We start from the raw sequence: 14,682 nt of genomic DNA on the forward strand, positions 1-14,682 counted from the left end.
TTACAGTTACCTTAATTGTATATATCTAGGAGAAGAAAATATGACACATGTCAAAAGAAAATAAAAAATGAAAAGAAGATTAAATTTTTTAAAAGAAAAAGATTACGAAAACTGTAAATAAGGATAAATTTGCAATTCAAATTTACGTGAAACTTTAACTGCCATTTTTGAATAATTAAATAATTCAATTTTTCTTATCAAAGAAAAAAAAGTTACTGTTTCAGTTTTTTTTTAAAAAAATTAAATGTATAAAACGGATGGAAAAAAAAGGTACTTATCTATCTATATATATTACTATATTTATTATCTATAAAAAAAATTACTATTTTGTTTTTATAAAGATTTTAAAGTAATTTTTACAATTAAACTTTTTTATTCAAAGAAAAAAGTTACTGTTTCAGTTTTTTTTTTTAAAAAATAAAAATAAATGTATAAAACGGATGAACAAAAAAGTACTTTTATCTATCTATATATATTACAATATTTATATATAAAAAAAACTAACCTACCAACATGATAAGTATTGTTTTAAAGTTTAAATTGAAATCAGTTATTTTGCTCTATTTTGCCTCCTCCTTTGTAGCAAATACACGTACATGCCTCTCTTTAAATAGCATAAAAAATAAAATATTATATCAAGGAAAAATTGTAGGCAACAAATCCACATTTTTTAAAATTTGAAATCAGTTATAACTGCTCAATACAGTTTTAAATTTCATCATTATAGAAAAATTATTATATATATATATTCCTGCAGATCTTTTACACAACAAAGAAGCAATAGGAATATTTGTACGTTAAACGCACCTAAGAACAAATCTTGGATTCAGTTAGTATATGCTACAGAAAGAGAATTGACCGTTAACCATTCTTCAAATTCTTGATCATTTATTTCACATACAATTTGGTAAAGTATATGTACATTGATTGATATTTTTCGTTCTTGAAGTGTTTGCATATGTATTATAAGGTACATTACATTAAATTTTACTTAATTTTCAATACTTTTTAATCCGTAATCATCTTGAAATTGCTCTAAACTCACAAATATGCCAACTCCTATTTCTTATTGGCAACCATATTAAAATTTATCTAATGCTATGGGAAAAAAAAAATTAGTAGAACGCATACAATTTTTATCTATAAATTTGGTTGGAATTTTTTAAAAATATTTTTTTCTTGCTTTTTATTTATCTAAATGAAAAAATATCATGTTAGAGATGCTATTACTTGGTTTTGATTTCTTCTCTTAAGAGTTAAAGATCATGATTCAAATTCTATTCATACATTTGAATTAAATATTTTAAGAAAATATCAAAAAAATTATGACTTTGAATTATGAAATAAGTTTAACTTTTAACTGTTCTTCACATTTACAACTTCTACATATATAATAACTTTCTTTTCAACACAGATTTTTAATGCAATAAATCATAAATTTCAGGAAATTATAGTAATTGAACTCTAAAATTTTGGATTACTCTTAATAGAGTGGATTGAGTTTTAAAATTTTGGAATGATAATGTTTACTAATCAATATACTATATTGTATTTTCGATAAGTCTATTGCATTTTGATGTTGAGAAATAGGCCTCTTGATATGACAGAAGAAGAAATATCTGAATTAGAATTGACCAAAATAATGTAGACTTTAAATATTACATGTTACTAAGTGATTACAATAAATTTCTAACTTTATCCTTAGATATTCATTAATTTATATATTAATTTGTTTAAAATATGAATTGGTCCCAATTAAAATTTTGAAATAACATATACACTATATGTTAAAAGAGTATAATGTATTTGAATTTTTTACCTATTCCTAAAAGTAAATTTTCTCGGGATTAGAAGAGATTACTGAAAAAAGAAAAAAGAAAAATAAATAAATAAATAAATAAATAAATATATATATATATATATATAGGCTTTCAAGCACATTTTTCTAATTAAATCTATCTATCTATATATAATAGGAGAAGAAAATATGTCTGCGTGTCAACACCACAAAAAAAGAGAATTTAAGAATTATTAAAATCTATCTATATATAATAGGAGAAAGCGCCACAAAAAAAAAGAATTTAAGAATTATTAAAACTAATTTAAAATCTTTAAAACAAAAAAAATAGAAAACACTACAAAAAAATGAAAAAATTCAACAAGCAGTTTTTACAGTTTTTTTTTAAAAATAAAAAATATACAGTTACCTTAACTGTATATATCTAGGAGAAGAAAAGATGACACATGTCAAAAGAAAAAAAAAAAGAAGATTAAAATTTTTAAAAGAAAAAGATTACGGAAAACTGTAAATAAGGATAAATTTGCAATTCAAATTTACGTGAACTTTAACTGCCATTTTTGACCAATTAAATAATTCAACTTTTTTATCAAAGAAATAAAAGTTACTGTTTTCAGTTTTTTTTTAAATAATTTAAATGTATAAAACGGATGAACAAAAAACGTATTTATCTATCTATATATATTACCATATTTATTATCTTTAAAAAAATTACTATTTTGTTTTCAAAAAGATTTTAAAGTAATTTTTACAATTAATTTTTTTATCAAAGAAAATAAAGTTACTGTTTCAGATTTTTTTTTAAAAAATAAATTAAATGTGTAAAACGGATGAACAAAAAAAGTACTTATCTATCTATATTTATTACCATATTTATTATCTATATATTATCTATTAAAACCAATTACTATTTTGTTTCTAAAAAGATTTTAAAGTAATTTTTACAATTAAATGAGAAACAATTTGAAAACAGTTCTGAAAAATAGGGTGTCTGATTCCTTTTTTTGGGGCGAAGGTTATCATAATTTTAATTTGAATAATAATAATAATAATAAAATTAAAAATTAAAATAAAAGATGACACATAAAATAAGTTTACCATTTTAAAATTAAATCTTAATAGTATCTATAAGTGTTAAGTTATACGTATAGCTGAAGAATAAAATATATACCTATTTTAAAAAAAGACTAAACAAATAAAAAAAATTCATAAATGAAAGAAGAGAGTAATAGTAAATTAAAAATAATTTATAATTTAATAAAGATAAATGCTGATAGATTAGTTAGTGGAGAATTTTAAGGAGTCGTTTTAGTGCCCCATAACAATTTCAAATTTAAAAATAATTATTACATATGAAATTTTTAATTTCAAATTTTTTAATTGTGAAGTGGGGATAGTTATTAGTTTTAAAATTCAAAAAATAATAATCATGCATCATGTTAATTAAAAGAATTTCAAGGAGTGGTTTTAGCGGGTAGTTATTAGTTTAAAATTTAAAAAATACAACATATTTATGTATAACAAAAAATGCAGATAATAGTAATAATAATCTATCTATATATAATATGAGAAGAAATGCCACATGTCAGTGCCACAAATTTTTAAAATTTTAAATAATATATAATTAAATATTTTATAACTAATTAAATAATAAATATAAATATTATAAATTAAAATTTGAAATAAAAATAGAGATATGTCATCAACTTACACAAATAATGACAACTCATAAATAAAAGGTTTAAAATTTAGTTTCATGATAAATATTTAAAGATAATGCTAAAAAAACTGTTTTTTTTTTTAAAATTAAAATTATTTTTAAAATGATTTTAAATCGTTTAAAAATTCTTTTTAAAATGTTTCCACAACTTCTAAATTTAATATTTACCCAACTTTAAATAAATAGATTGCTGCATTTATATATAGAATGTTTAATATATTTTAAACATGATAAGAAGAATAATTCATTTATATATAAAATCCTTTATTAGAAAAACTAATAAAAACATCTGTAAAGCGGTAGTCTATATATCTATATCTCATTGTTAACTTTTAAAATTGCCAAAAAAAAAAAAAAAAGTTACAAATTGCAAACAAAAAAATAAGTTACGTAAAAATGCAAACACTAAAAATAAAAATTGCAAACACTATAATTTTTTTTTATCATCTTACGCTTACAAAAATTACAATTTCAAAACTGAATTAATCTTTATTTAGAAAAAAAAAAATATTTATCCAATTAAATAGGAAGTTTTAAAACTTCGTTTTCATATTGCTAAAAATTAGGATCCCATAATTAACCAATTCCTTTTGAATTTTAAATTTTAAGTCGCCAATTATATAAATAAGTTACTGATAAGTCCTAATTAAAAATATCTGGTCACTTTAAAATTTCATTAACTTTAAACGTTTGAATTAAGATAAATAATATTTATCTATATCTAGCAAGCGTTAAATTCAATCTTGAACAATATAACAATTATAAGTCATTTAGCAAATTTAAGAATTCACAATCTTCACAATATCATATAATAATAACATTAAATTAAGTTGAAAATTGCGATTCTAAAATATATGGTACAAATTTTAATTTTCAATTTTATATTATTTTTAAAAAAAAAGAATACAAGAAAACTATTATTACACATAATATATTTAAGCGGATAAATTCAAATCAACAACCTCTCATTCATATCCATATGTTTTCTGATACAATTCAAAATTTAAAATATCCAATACAAACTTTGAGTAAATGGTTGTATTAATTAAGATTACTTTTACCTTTAAATTAATTTTATATTATATTTTTACACAAATTTAATACGAAAAAAATATTTTGAAAATATTTTGATTTTAACTAAAACATCTATCTATATATAAAAGGAGAAGAAAAAGTGACACGTGTCAGCACCACAAAATTTGTAGATATATTAAATAATAAATAACAATTTAAATAACAAAACATTTAAAAAAAAAACAGAAATTAAAAACAATTTTTAATTGTTTACGTTAAAAACTGTTTTAACATAATCTTTTTTCTTTGTTTAAATAAAATGAATAATTTTTTTTCCTAATAAAATGCTAACTGCCTTTTTTAAAAATAAATTTTAAAAATATAAAAGTTAAAATTGAAACTAAAATTAAAATTATACATGATATATAGATAATGATGCTAAATTTTAGGTTCAAGTAACAACAAAATACTTAAAAATTAAATTCCTTTAAAAAATGAGCAGTTTTTTTAAAGATTTGTTTCCTTTTCTTTTAATAGACTATATTTCATACATAAAATAAATAAAATAAAATAATTCAAAGACCAAAAATAGGAACTTTAAAAAACTTCTACGACATAACTTTTAACAATATTAAAATATACTCAAATTCATTTGCCATTTATTTGAAAATAAAAAAAAATCATTCTGCACCATAATTACAAATACCAAAAAAATATAAACCGCCAATTTATTTGAAGAAAATAAAACCTCTGCATAATAAATTTTACATAAATAAAAAAAATAAAAAATAGAACAATTTTTTTCTATATACAGAAACCTATTGATAATAGACCATCTCATCCACATCTATCTATATATATATATAGAAAAATGGCATATGTGTCATCCCCACAATTAATCTTCAAATTTCAGTATTTAAAATCAAATTTAAAAAGAAATATGTTTTTTTTTTTTAAAAAACAAATGTCAGTTTTTTTTATACGGTTAGAATGAGATATGAGATATAATTTTAAATTTCAAAAACACAACTGCATCATTTTGAGGAGCATAAATAGGATGTCTCTCTAACAAACAAACAAAAGGCAACAAAGAGCATTCTTCTCTTTGCAAACAGGAAAACTATCGGATTGTGATGAGACCAACAAAAATAAAAATAAAAAATAGGTATAGTCGATCTTTTTCTTCTTCTTTTTCTTAAATATAAGCTTTTCTATTTCTTTCTTTTTCTTTAGGTTTTCTTATGAAATTGGTTTTTCTTAGATTAAAGATATGTAAAATCAATAATCTATATAATATAATTTTTATCAATATAATTTTTATGCAAGCCAATGTCTAGGAATGCCGCAGGAAATGTTGCAAAAGAAATTTGCAATGAAACAAAAAGATTAAAATCGTATTATTGGAACATGGTTTTTCCTTAATAGTATTTATTCTTATAAAGAGTTTCTACTATTTATTGATGTAAATTTGTTTCCGGATTTTAACTATATAATTTTATGTATATATTATTTATGATTGCTTAAAACAATAATACTTATGATTTTATTTCGACTTTTTAGATAATACAAGTTTAGACTATCAAAACGGGGATGCCTACAACGAGATGATTTGCGTTATACAAGATATTTCTATAACTTTTAGGATTAAAATCTATATATGTCATCGCCAGAAAAAAGCAGTATTTTTAAAAAATAATAAAATTGTCTTTGAAAAAAAAAAAAAGGTGTATTGGTAGTTAATTATTTCAAAATTAGTGGAATTAGTTTAAAATTTATGTATACGTGTAAATTTACACAGCAATAACTATTATAAAATTTCGAATCCTAAAAAAAGATTTTTAAAAAAAATACTTAAATTAAATTTCAAAATAGAAATGCTAATTTTTTTGTTTTTCAAGTTTAAAATAAAAAATCTTAACTTTGAAAATATAAAAATAAAAAATACACGGAAGTTCTGCATCTAAAATTTTATTTTTGAGCCTAATTATTTTATAGAACTATCAAGCATTATCTAATTTTATGGAACTATCATAATATTTATGATCTAGCTAGCGTTAAATTCTATCTTGAACAATATCCTATTATAAGTCATTTAGCAAATTTAAGACTATTCCCAATATTATATAACAACATTAAATTAAGTTGAAAATAGCGATTTTTAAATATACGATAAGCTTTAAATTTTCAATTTTTACCTTTTTAAATTTGAATTCAAAGATAACTATAATTACATATAATAAGCTTTATCGGATAAAATTCAAATAAACATCCTCTCATTTATATGCATACGTTTTCTGATATAATTCAAATTAAAATTTAATATATCATCTACATACATTGATTAAATCTAATATAGTGATTGTACTAATTAAGATTATTTTTAAATTTATATTATATTTTACACAAATTAATACAATAAATAATATTTTGAATCTTTTAAATTTGAATAAACATATATAAAATGTTTCAACATGTTATTTAGTCTTATGATATCAAATATTTCATATGGAAGGTTAGAATTGATAAATTATTAACATAATTTTTTTATTCAAACTACATAAAAGAATAAATTTATATATATATATATATATATATATATTTTAATATAATAAATTAAATTGTGTACTAATGATATTAATCTAATATTGCTCAAATACACAAGTTAATAATTTGTATTATTATATTGTTATTACAATAAATTAAATATATTATTTAAGTGCATTATACATTTTATTAGTTATTTTTAATTATAAAATTATTACATTTTAAATCATCCGCGCAACGCGCGGGCACGTATACTAGTTTGTAATAATTAGAGCGAATGGTAGCTATCTGTCTATGACGAAAATATTTTCAGTTAATAATTTTATCTAACAATATGCTGACAATAATTTTGATCCAAAAAAATCCCTGTTATTAATTAATGATATAAATATTTTTTTTTCTAAATAAATATATTACTATTTTTCTTTTTTAACACCTTTTGAAAAAAATTAAATAGAGCATATAGTCCATTTTTATATTAAATAACAAAAAAATATTATATCTATAATATTATATTAAATTATTTCAATTTTAAAAAATAGTTTTAAAATAACTACATAGCACAAATAAATTATGGATAAATTTTAGGAATTACATAGTTTTAATATGAAATTACAATCTATCCCTCTTTACTTTTTAATTACAGTAATCCCTTAAAAAGTAACACAAACCGAATACATTATATGTAGCTCGGATACATTATAACATAAACCGGATACAGAATACGTAGCTTGGATATATAATATGTAGCTCAAATACATTAAAAACTAGCTCGGATATATTATAAAATAAATCGGATACATAATATGTAGCTCGGATACATTAATTACTGGCTCGGATACATTAATATTAATATGTAGCTCAAATATATTTAAAAATAAGGAATTTTAGAGATTTTTAAAAATAAAAGGAAATATTAAAAAAAAAATTAAAAATAAATAAATATATATATATATATATATATAAGATAGTGTATTTCAGTAATTTTTCCCATATATTATTAGGACTTAGTTGAGGAAGTTGACAAAGAGAAGCCATAAGTATAACCAAAAAAGTTTCGTTGTCCGAGAAGCACGAAAGAAGGCTGAAATTGTTTGACTGTCAAGAAAATTACTAAAATAAAATTTGTCAAAAAAAAATAACTAAAATTAATTTTTTCCTACATAAATTTATATATCAATTTTGATAAATAAAAATAATCTGAAATATAAAACTTTTGACATCTATATTTATTTTATATTGTTGGATTAGTTTTGCTAAAGTATTTGCAAAGATATGTTTTGCTAATAAAATAAATTAGAACATATTGAATCAAAAAGAACCTTGGCCAAAGTTCAATTTCTTTCAAACGGGTCATATAAGAAGCAAACTAGCGAACCTAAATTATAGCTTTTGCTGCCTTAATTTTAGGGATAATTTACACCGATACAAATATTTTCATATGCAATTTAAATTTTAGAAAATATTTATCCTATTTTAATTCAAAAAAATATTAAAATGAGTTGTTTTATCATTAAAAAATCAATTATTTTCTACTTATTTATTTGTTAAAGTAAATAAAAAATAAAAATCAATTCTTTAATGGTAATACTTTTATTAGAAAATAATATGTTTAACAAGAAAAAATATTACATGATCAAACTATTAACAGTGGATATTTTGAAACAAACTAATAACAATAAATATATTTTTGACCAAATTCCTTGATATTTTTTTTTTTCACTTTCATATTTAAAGACATTTTTTATCTTTTATATCTATGCAATTTGTACATTTTGGAGTGGCAGCTATCAAAATGAGGAAGCACAGATGTATTGGGGGACTATAATAATAATAAAATGTCACGAAATTCAAAACAATTTAAGTAGGACAAGTAAAAGAAACAGGAACATTACTAATGGTCATTTTGGAGTGGCAGCTATCAAAATGAGGAAGCACAGATGTATTGGGGGACTATAATAATAATAATATGTCACGAAATTCAAAACAATTTAAGTAGGACAAGTAAAAGAAACAAGAACATTACTAATGGTCATTTTGGAGTGGCAGCTATCAAAATGAGGAAGCACAGATGTATTGGGGGACTATAATAATAATAATATGTCACGAAATTCAAAACAATTTAAGTAGGACAAGTAAAAGAAACAAGAACATTACTAATGGTCATTTTGGAGTGGCAGCTATCAAAATGAGGAAGCACAGATGTATTGGGGGACTACAATAATAATAAAATGTCACGAAATTCAAAACAATTTAAGTAGGACAAGTAAAAGAAACAAGAACATTACTAATGGTCCCTTTCCTCAATTGTCACATGGAAACCACCTTTCATTTTCGCCGTGAGGTATGAAATAAACACCGGTTCCACTCCTTTTTCCGTCACCGGAACCACCTTGAACCGCCGTAAAACACCAGCCACCACCCTCTTCATTTGCAAAAAACGCCATTTCTTTCCCCAAACAAATCCTTGGCCCGGCCTGAAAAACAGGATATGTATACATGTCTTTAGTAACAAAATTCCAATTTCCAGTAACTTCATCTTTATCCAACCACCTTTCTGGTTTAAATTCATCCCAATCTTTTCCCCATAATTTGTCTGTTCTCCCCATTGCGTAGGGATGATAACTTACTCTTGTCCCCTTTTTAACAAAAGTTCTATCTGGTAAAACATTGTCCTCTGTAGCTGTTTTTGTGTCAATTGGTACTGGTGGGTAAAACCTCATGCTTTCGCAAAGTGAAGCGTGTGTGTAAATCATCTCCTTCACTTCGTTGTATACAGGGCTTTCGGATTTTGATTTGATTTCGTTGAGAATAGAGCTTTCTACCACTGGGTGTTCAGAGATTAACCAGAAGAACCAAGTTAATGCAGCTGATGTTGTGTCACGACCAGCTAATATGAAACTAATAACTATATCTGTAACGAAATCTTCGTCTGTATGGCCAACGCTTAAGAATCTGGATAATAGATCTACTGAATCGAGAGATGATTCTTCATTTAATTCTCTCTGTTTTTCTTTAACGAGCTGTTTTGCGAATTGACGAACTTCATCTACAGCGATTCTGAATTTCTTCTCAGTTCCGAAATTGAAATGTCTTTTGATTTTCCATAAAAAGGGGAAAATAGCATTGAATCTTTCACTGCTTAATTTAACAGCTTCTTCGAAAGCAACTGCGAATTTCGCTTGTGGTAGAGATGGCAATAGATAAGCAGGATCATATCCAAACGCAATTTTACAAATGTTATCGAAAGCAAACCTCTGTAATATATCTTGGAAATCAACAACTTTTTTCTCAGCAGCAGCAACAGCAAGAAATGGAATCAGACGTTCATTAAGTTCAGCATCGACGACAGTTTCAACGAATTTTCGTAGAGATTTCGTATTGAATTCATGACTAGCAACTTGTCGTTGGTACTTCCAAATTTCACCGTCCACATTAAAAATACCATCACCAAGAAAATCAGCCATAGTTGATTTAAACACATGACCTTTTTGATAAATATGAAAATGAGTTTTGAGTATGTATTGAACATTGGATGGATTTGCAGTAAAGATTTGGAGAAAACCGAAAGGACGAACAAGAGTGAAAGTAAGATTGGTAGTTGTTTGAATTACATCAGAAGTCCATTGAATCCGACGATGTTTGTTTGCTAAAATTGAGAAATATGAACCAATGATTGGATAAGATTTTGGGATTTTGGTTGATTTGGAATTGAAAAGATTAATGAAGAAGATTAAAAGGAATGGAAGAAGGCAAATGAGTAGAGAAGTAGAAAACTCCAAGTCTATTATCATGATCTTTTGATTTTTTGGAGTTTGATTTGGTTTGAAATTTGTTGTGTGTTCGTATGTTTATGGATTATGAATAGAAGATAAGTGTAAAGATAGATGAACACTAGGCAACTAGATCTTTTTATAGACTTTTGATTCGGTTTCGATATTACTTCTTTATATTATTAAAATATATTTTAAATTATTATTTTTAATCAGATTAAGCGAATTGTTGTTGTATTTTATATATATATATATATTATTTTTTTTAAAAATAAAATAAAATAATATATTTAAATATATAAATTAAACGTTATATATATATATATATATATATATATATATATATATATATATATATATATATATATATATTATTTTTTTTAAAAATAAAATAAAATAATATATTTAAATATATAAATTAAACGTTACTTTCATCTATTCATCTATTATTCTTTTGACTATTTTCAAGTGAATCTTCTCAACGGAGTATTATTCTTCTGTCAATATTGTATTTAATGTCGGAGGGTAAGTTTAATATTGTCCTTAAAATATCTCATGGAACAACAAATTAATTTTGAGACATGAAATATGAAGTTATAATTTTAAATATTGAATTATGTAATTGGATATCATGATTTGAACTTTTAAATGTAAAAGTTGAGCTATTAGTTTATATTTTTTTATAGAGAAGGTTCATTATTTAAATTTTGTAAAAAAAAATGACGTTGGATTGAAAGAGAATATTGTTCATCGTAAAAGTGTTACATTAAAAAATAATTAGTTACTATTATTATTAATTGATATAAATCGATTTGTTCTATTGTTTGTTCCATTGTTAAGAGTTGAACTCACCCCCTCCCCTACCCCACCCCACCCAGCCACCCTCCACTGTTGAGACCTTGGTTCATATTGATCGTTACACTCTTTATTTTCTTTTATTTAAAGAAGGACAAAAATTAACTCACAATTAAAGATTTGATTATGACTGTTACGAAAAAAATACTTTTCTTTTCATAAAATATTCTGGAAATGAGTATAGACAATAGGATAGAACCATAGATCATTGAAGAAGAGAAGAGTAGAGAAAACATTTCTCATTTTGTATTTCAATATCTTGATTACGTATATGTATAATAATATATTCTGAAATTTCTTTTTAATGTTTAGTTGGTGAATGAAAAATATTTTTCAGAAAATATCTTTTATTTTTGGTTTGAGACTAAAAAATACTCTTTAGAAAAATAATTTTTGATCCAAAAATCAACCTCGATAATTAATCTAGGATCCGACCCCGACACCTAAAGTAGGACAAGATGCTGATGACCGTTCCAAAATGCGAGCCTAAGATTTGACCCAAGACCTGACCCAAAATGATTATTTTTTCAATTTTGTTTTTTAAAAAATTGACGGGACCGGGCGGGGAGGTGGAGGTGGCATAAAAAGTGAAAATTTTAAAAATTTGAAATATTTTTTAAAAATATTTTTTTTCAAAAAGAAAATTGACGGAAATGGCCTGGATTGGAGGTAGTGCAGTGGCGCGGCGTAAAAAATGATTTTTTTTAAATTTGAAATATTTTTCAAAAATAATTATTTCTTAATTTTTTTTTGACGGAAATGGCATGGGTGGGGGTGGTGGGGGAGGGGGGGATAAGGGTAGGGGGTGGCGTTAAAATTTTTTTTGAAATATTTTCCAAATTTTTTTTTAAAAAATAAATAAAATTGACGGGGATGGCCTGGGTGGGGTGGGGGGGAGGTAGGGGTTGGGATGACGTAAAAAATGAAAAAAAAAAAAATTGAAATATTTTCCAAAAAAAATTTACGGGGATGGTGAGGGAGGGGAGTGACCTGGGTGGGGGTGGCCTTGTTGGGGGGAGGGGAGTGGCTTAAAAGTTAAAAAAAATTGAAATATTTTTCAAAAGTAATTTTTTTTTGGGGAGGGGGAGGGGGGGAGGGCGTGGTAGGGATAAAAATATATTTGAAATTTAAAAAATAAGAAAATTTAAAAATTTTAAATTGTTTTTGAAGGGGAAGGGTCGGGTACGGGGTATGGTTAGTGTAAGAAAAAAAATTAAAGAATGAAGTAGAGTTTTGGAAAATGTTTTCCTTAATTTTGGTAAGGAAGTCATTTTCCTTAAATTTGAGGAAAATGAGTTGATTTGGAAAATATTTTCCTCCATACCAAACACACCCAAAATTACCACTCCTTTGTTCCATTTCGGGTGTGTTTGGTATGGTCAATTTTCCCATATTTGGTTGGCTTAAATGTTTTCCAAATTAACTCATTTTCCTCAAAATTAAGGAAAATGACTTCCCTTCCAAAATTAAGGAAAACATTTTCCAAAACTGTACTTCATCGTTTATTTTTTTTTCTTACCCTATCCATACCCTGTACCTAACCTTCCATTTTAAAATTTCTTATTTTTTAAATTTCAAATATATTTTTATTCGTACCACCAAACCAGCCCCCTCCCCCTCTCTCAAACAAAACAAACAAAAATTTAAAAATTATTTTTGAAAAATGTTTCAAATTTTAAGATTTGTTTTACCTCACACAACCCCTACCACCCCTACTCCCTACCCCACCAAAAAAATTGCTATTGAAAAATATTTCAAATTTAATTAATTTTTACGTCACTCCCTCCGCCACCCCTCCTCCAACAAGCCACCCCCACTTAGGCCATTCCCGTCAAAATATTTTTTTCAATATTTTTAGAAAATATTTCAAATTTTAAAAAAAAATCATTTTTTACGCCAACCTCACCACCTTACCCAGGCCACCCCATACCCCCCCCCCCGCGCCACCCCCATCAAAAATAAATTCACATTTTATTTAAAAAAAATCATTTTTATGCCACTCCCACCTCCGCCCGTCAATTTGTTTTTTTCTAAAATATTGTTTTTGGAAAAAAATAATCCTGGGTCAGGTTCTGGGTCAAATCTCAGGGTTGAATTTTGGAACGGTCATCAGGGTCTTGTCCTAGTTTGGGTGTCGGGTCCCAGATCAATTATCGAGGTCAATTTTCAGATCAAAAATTATTTTCCTAAAGAGTATTTTCTAGTCTCAAGCCAAAATAAAAGACATTTTCTGAAAAATATTTTTCATTCACTAACCAAACATTAAAAAGTATTTTCTACTCACCAACCAAAAATGAGAAAATAAGTTAAATCCACTTGTTGTTTTCCAATAAAACATTTTCTAAGAAAATATTTTCCATGGAAAACGTTTTCCTTCCTACCAAATACACCCTTCATCTGACATCATTTTCTTTTTAGTCTATCTCAAAAAGAATGTCACTTTACTATAACTAGAAATAGTTTAATTTTAAAATTCTCATTTTACCTTTAATGAAATAATTTATCACTACACAAATTTTTAAGGATTGTTTTAAACCACAAATTTTAAAAGTTTTCTTTCTTTCTTAATATAGTAGCAAGTCAAATGATACCTTGTTTGGTGTACTTTTTTCATGTTATGTATAAGCTAATGCTTTTATTAGTTATACACTCTATTGTGTATTGGGGAGTGTATTACTAATATCATGAATTTCTAGGTATTAATAATGCAAAGGAATTTAATGCATTCATTAGCATTTTAAAGACATAGATATCCCTCAAAACTCCTTTTACATCTTTTTCATCATAATTATGAAAGATACTTTTGTAAATAAATATTTTTATACATTACATGTTATTTTTAATACACCAAATCAAACAGTGCATAAGAAATAATCTATATATAAATAATGCAAACATAACTAATACAAGCATTACTAATACAAACATTATTTTTATACACCATACCAATCATTATTGTATGCTGAATTAGTTGACTT

At 24.6% G+C, this 14,682-nt stretch overlaps 2 protein-coding genes across 3 annotated transcripts in view; one reads left to right on the top strand and one right to left on the bottom strand.

Moving 5' to 3' along the window:
* The first annotated feature begins 203 nt into the window (after positions 1-203).
* LOC125812740 (photosystem II reaction center W protein, chloroplastic-like) overlaps positions 204-14,682 on the top strand; it is a 428,451-nt gene continuing 413,972 nt past the window's right edge. Inside the window, exon 1 of one of the 2 annotated variants that reach the window (XM_049492235.1) lies at positions 204-215. The gene's annotated coding sequence lies outside the window, so the exon portion shown is untranslated. Of the gene's footprint in view, positions 216-3,867; positions 3,882-14,682 lie in introns of those variants that run through there. The other variant, XM_049492230.1, reaches the window with a different exon arrangement.
* LOC125812521 (cytochrome P450 94A2-like) lies at positions 9,297-10,922 on the bottom strand. The gene is given in 2 exon segments (XM_049491996.1): positions 9,297-9,516; positions 9,518-10,922. Coding segments are annotated over 2 exon segments (1,506 nt in total). The 5' UTR covers positions 10,871-10,922; the 3' UTR covers positions 9,297-9,363.

The sequence above is a fragment of the Solanum verrucosum genome, unplaced genomic scaffold (assembly GCF_900185275.1).
Source record: "Solanum verrucosum unplaced genomic scaffold, falcon-dt-bn FXZP01000235.1, whole genome shotgun sequence".
Classification (NCBI taxonomy): Eukaryota; Viridiplantae; Streptophyta; class Magnoliopsida; order Solanales; family Solanaceae; genus Solanum; species Solanum verrucosum.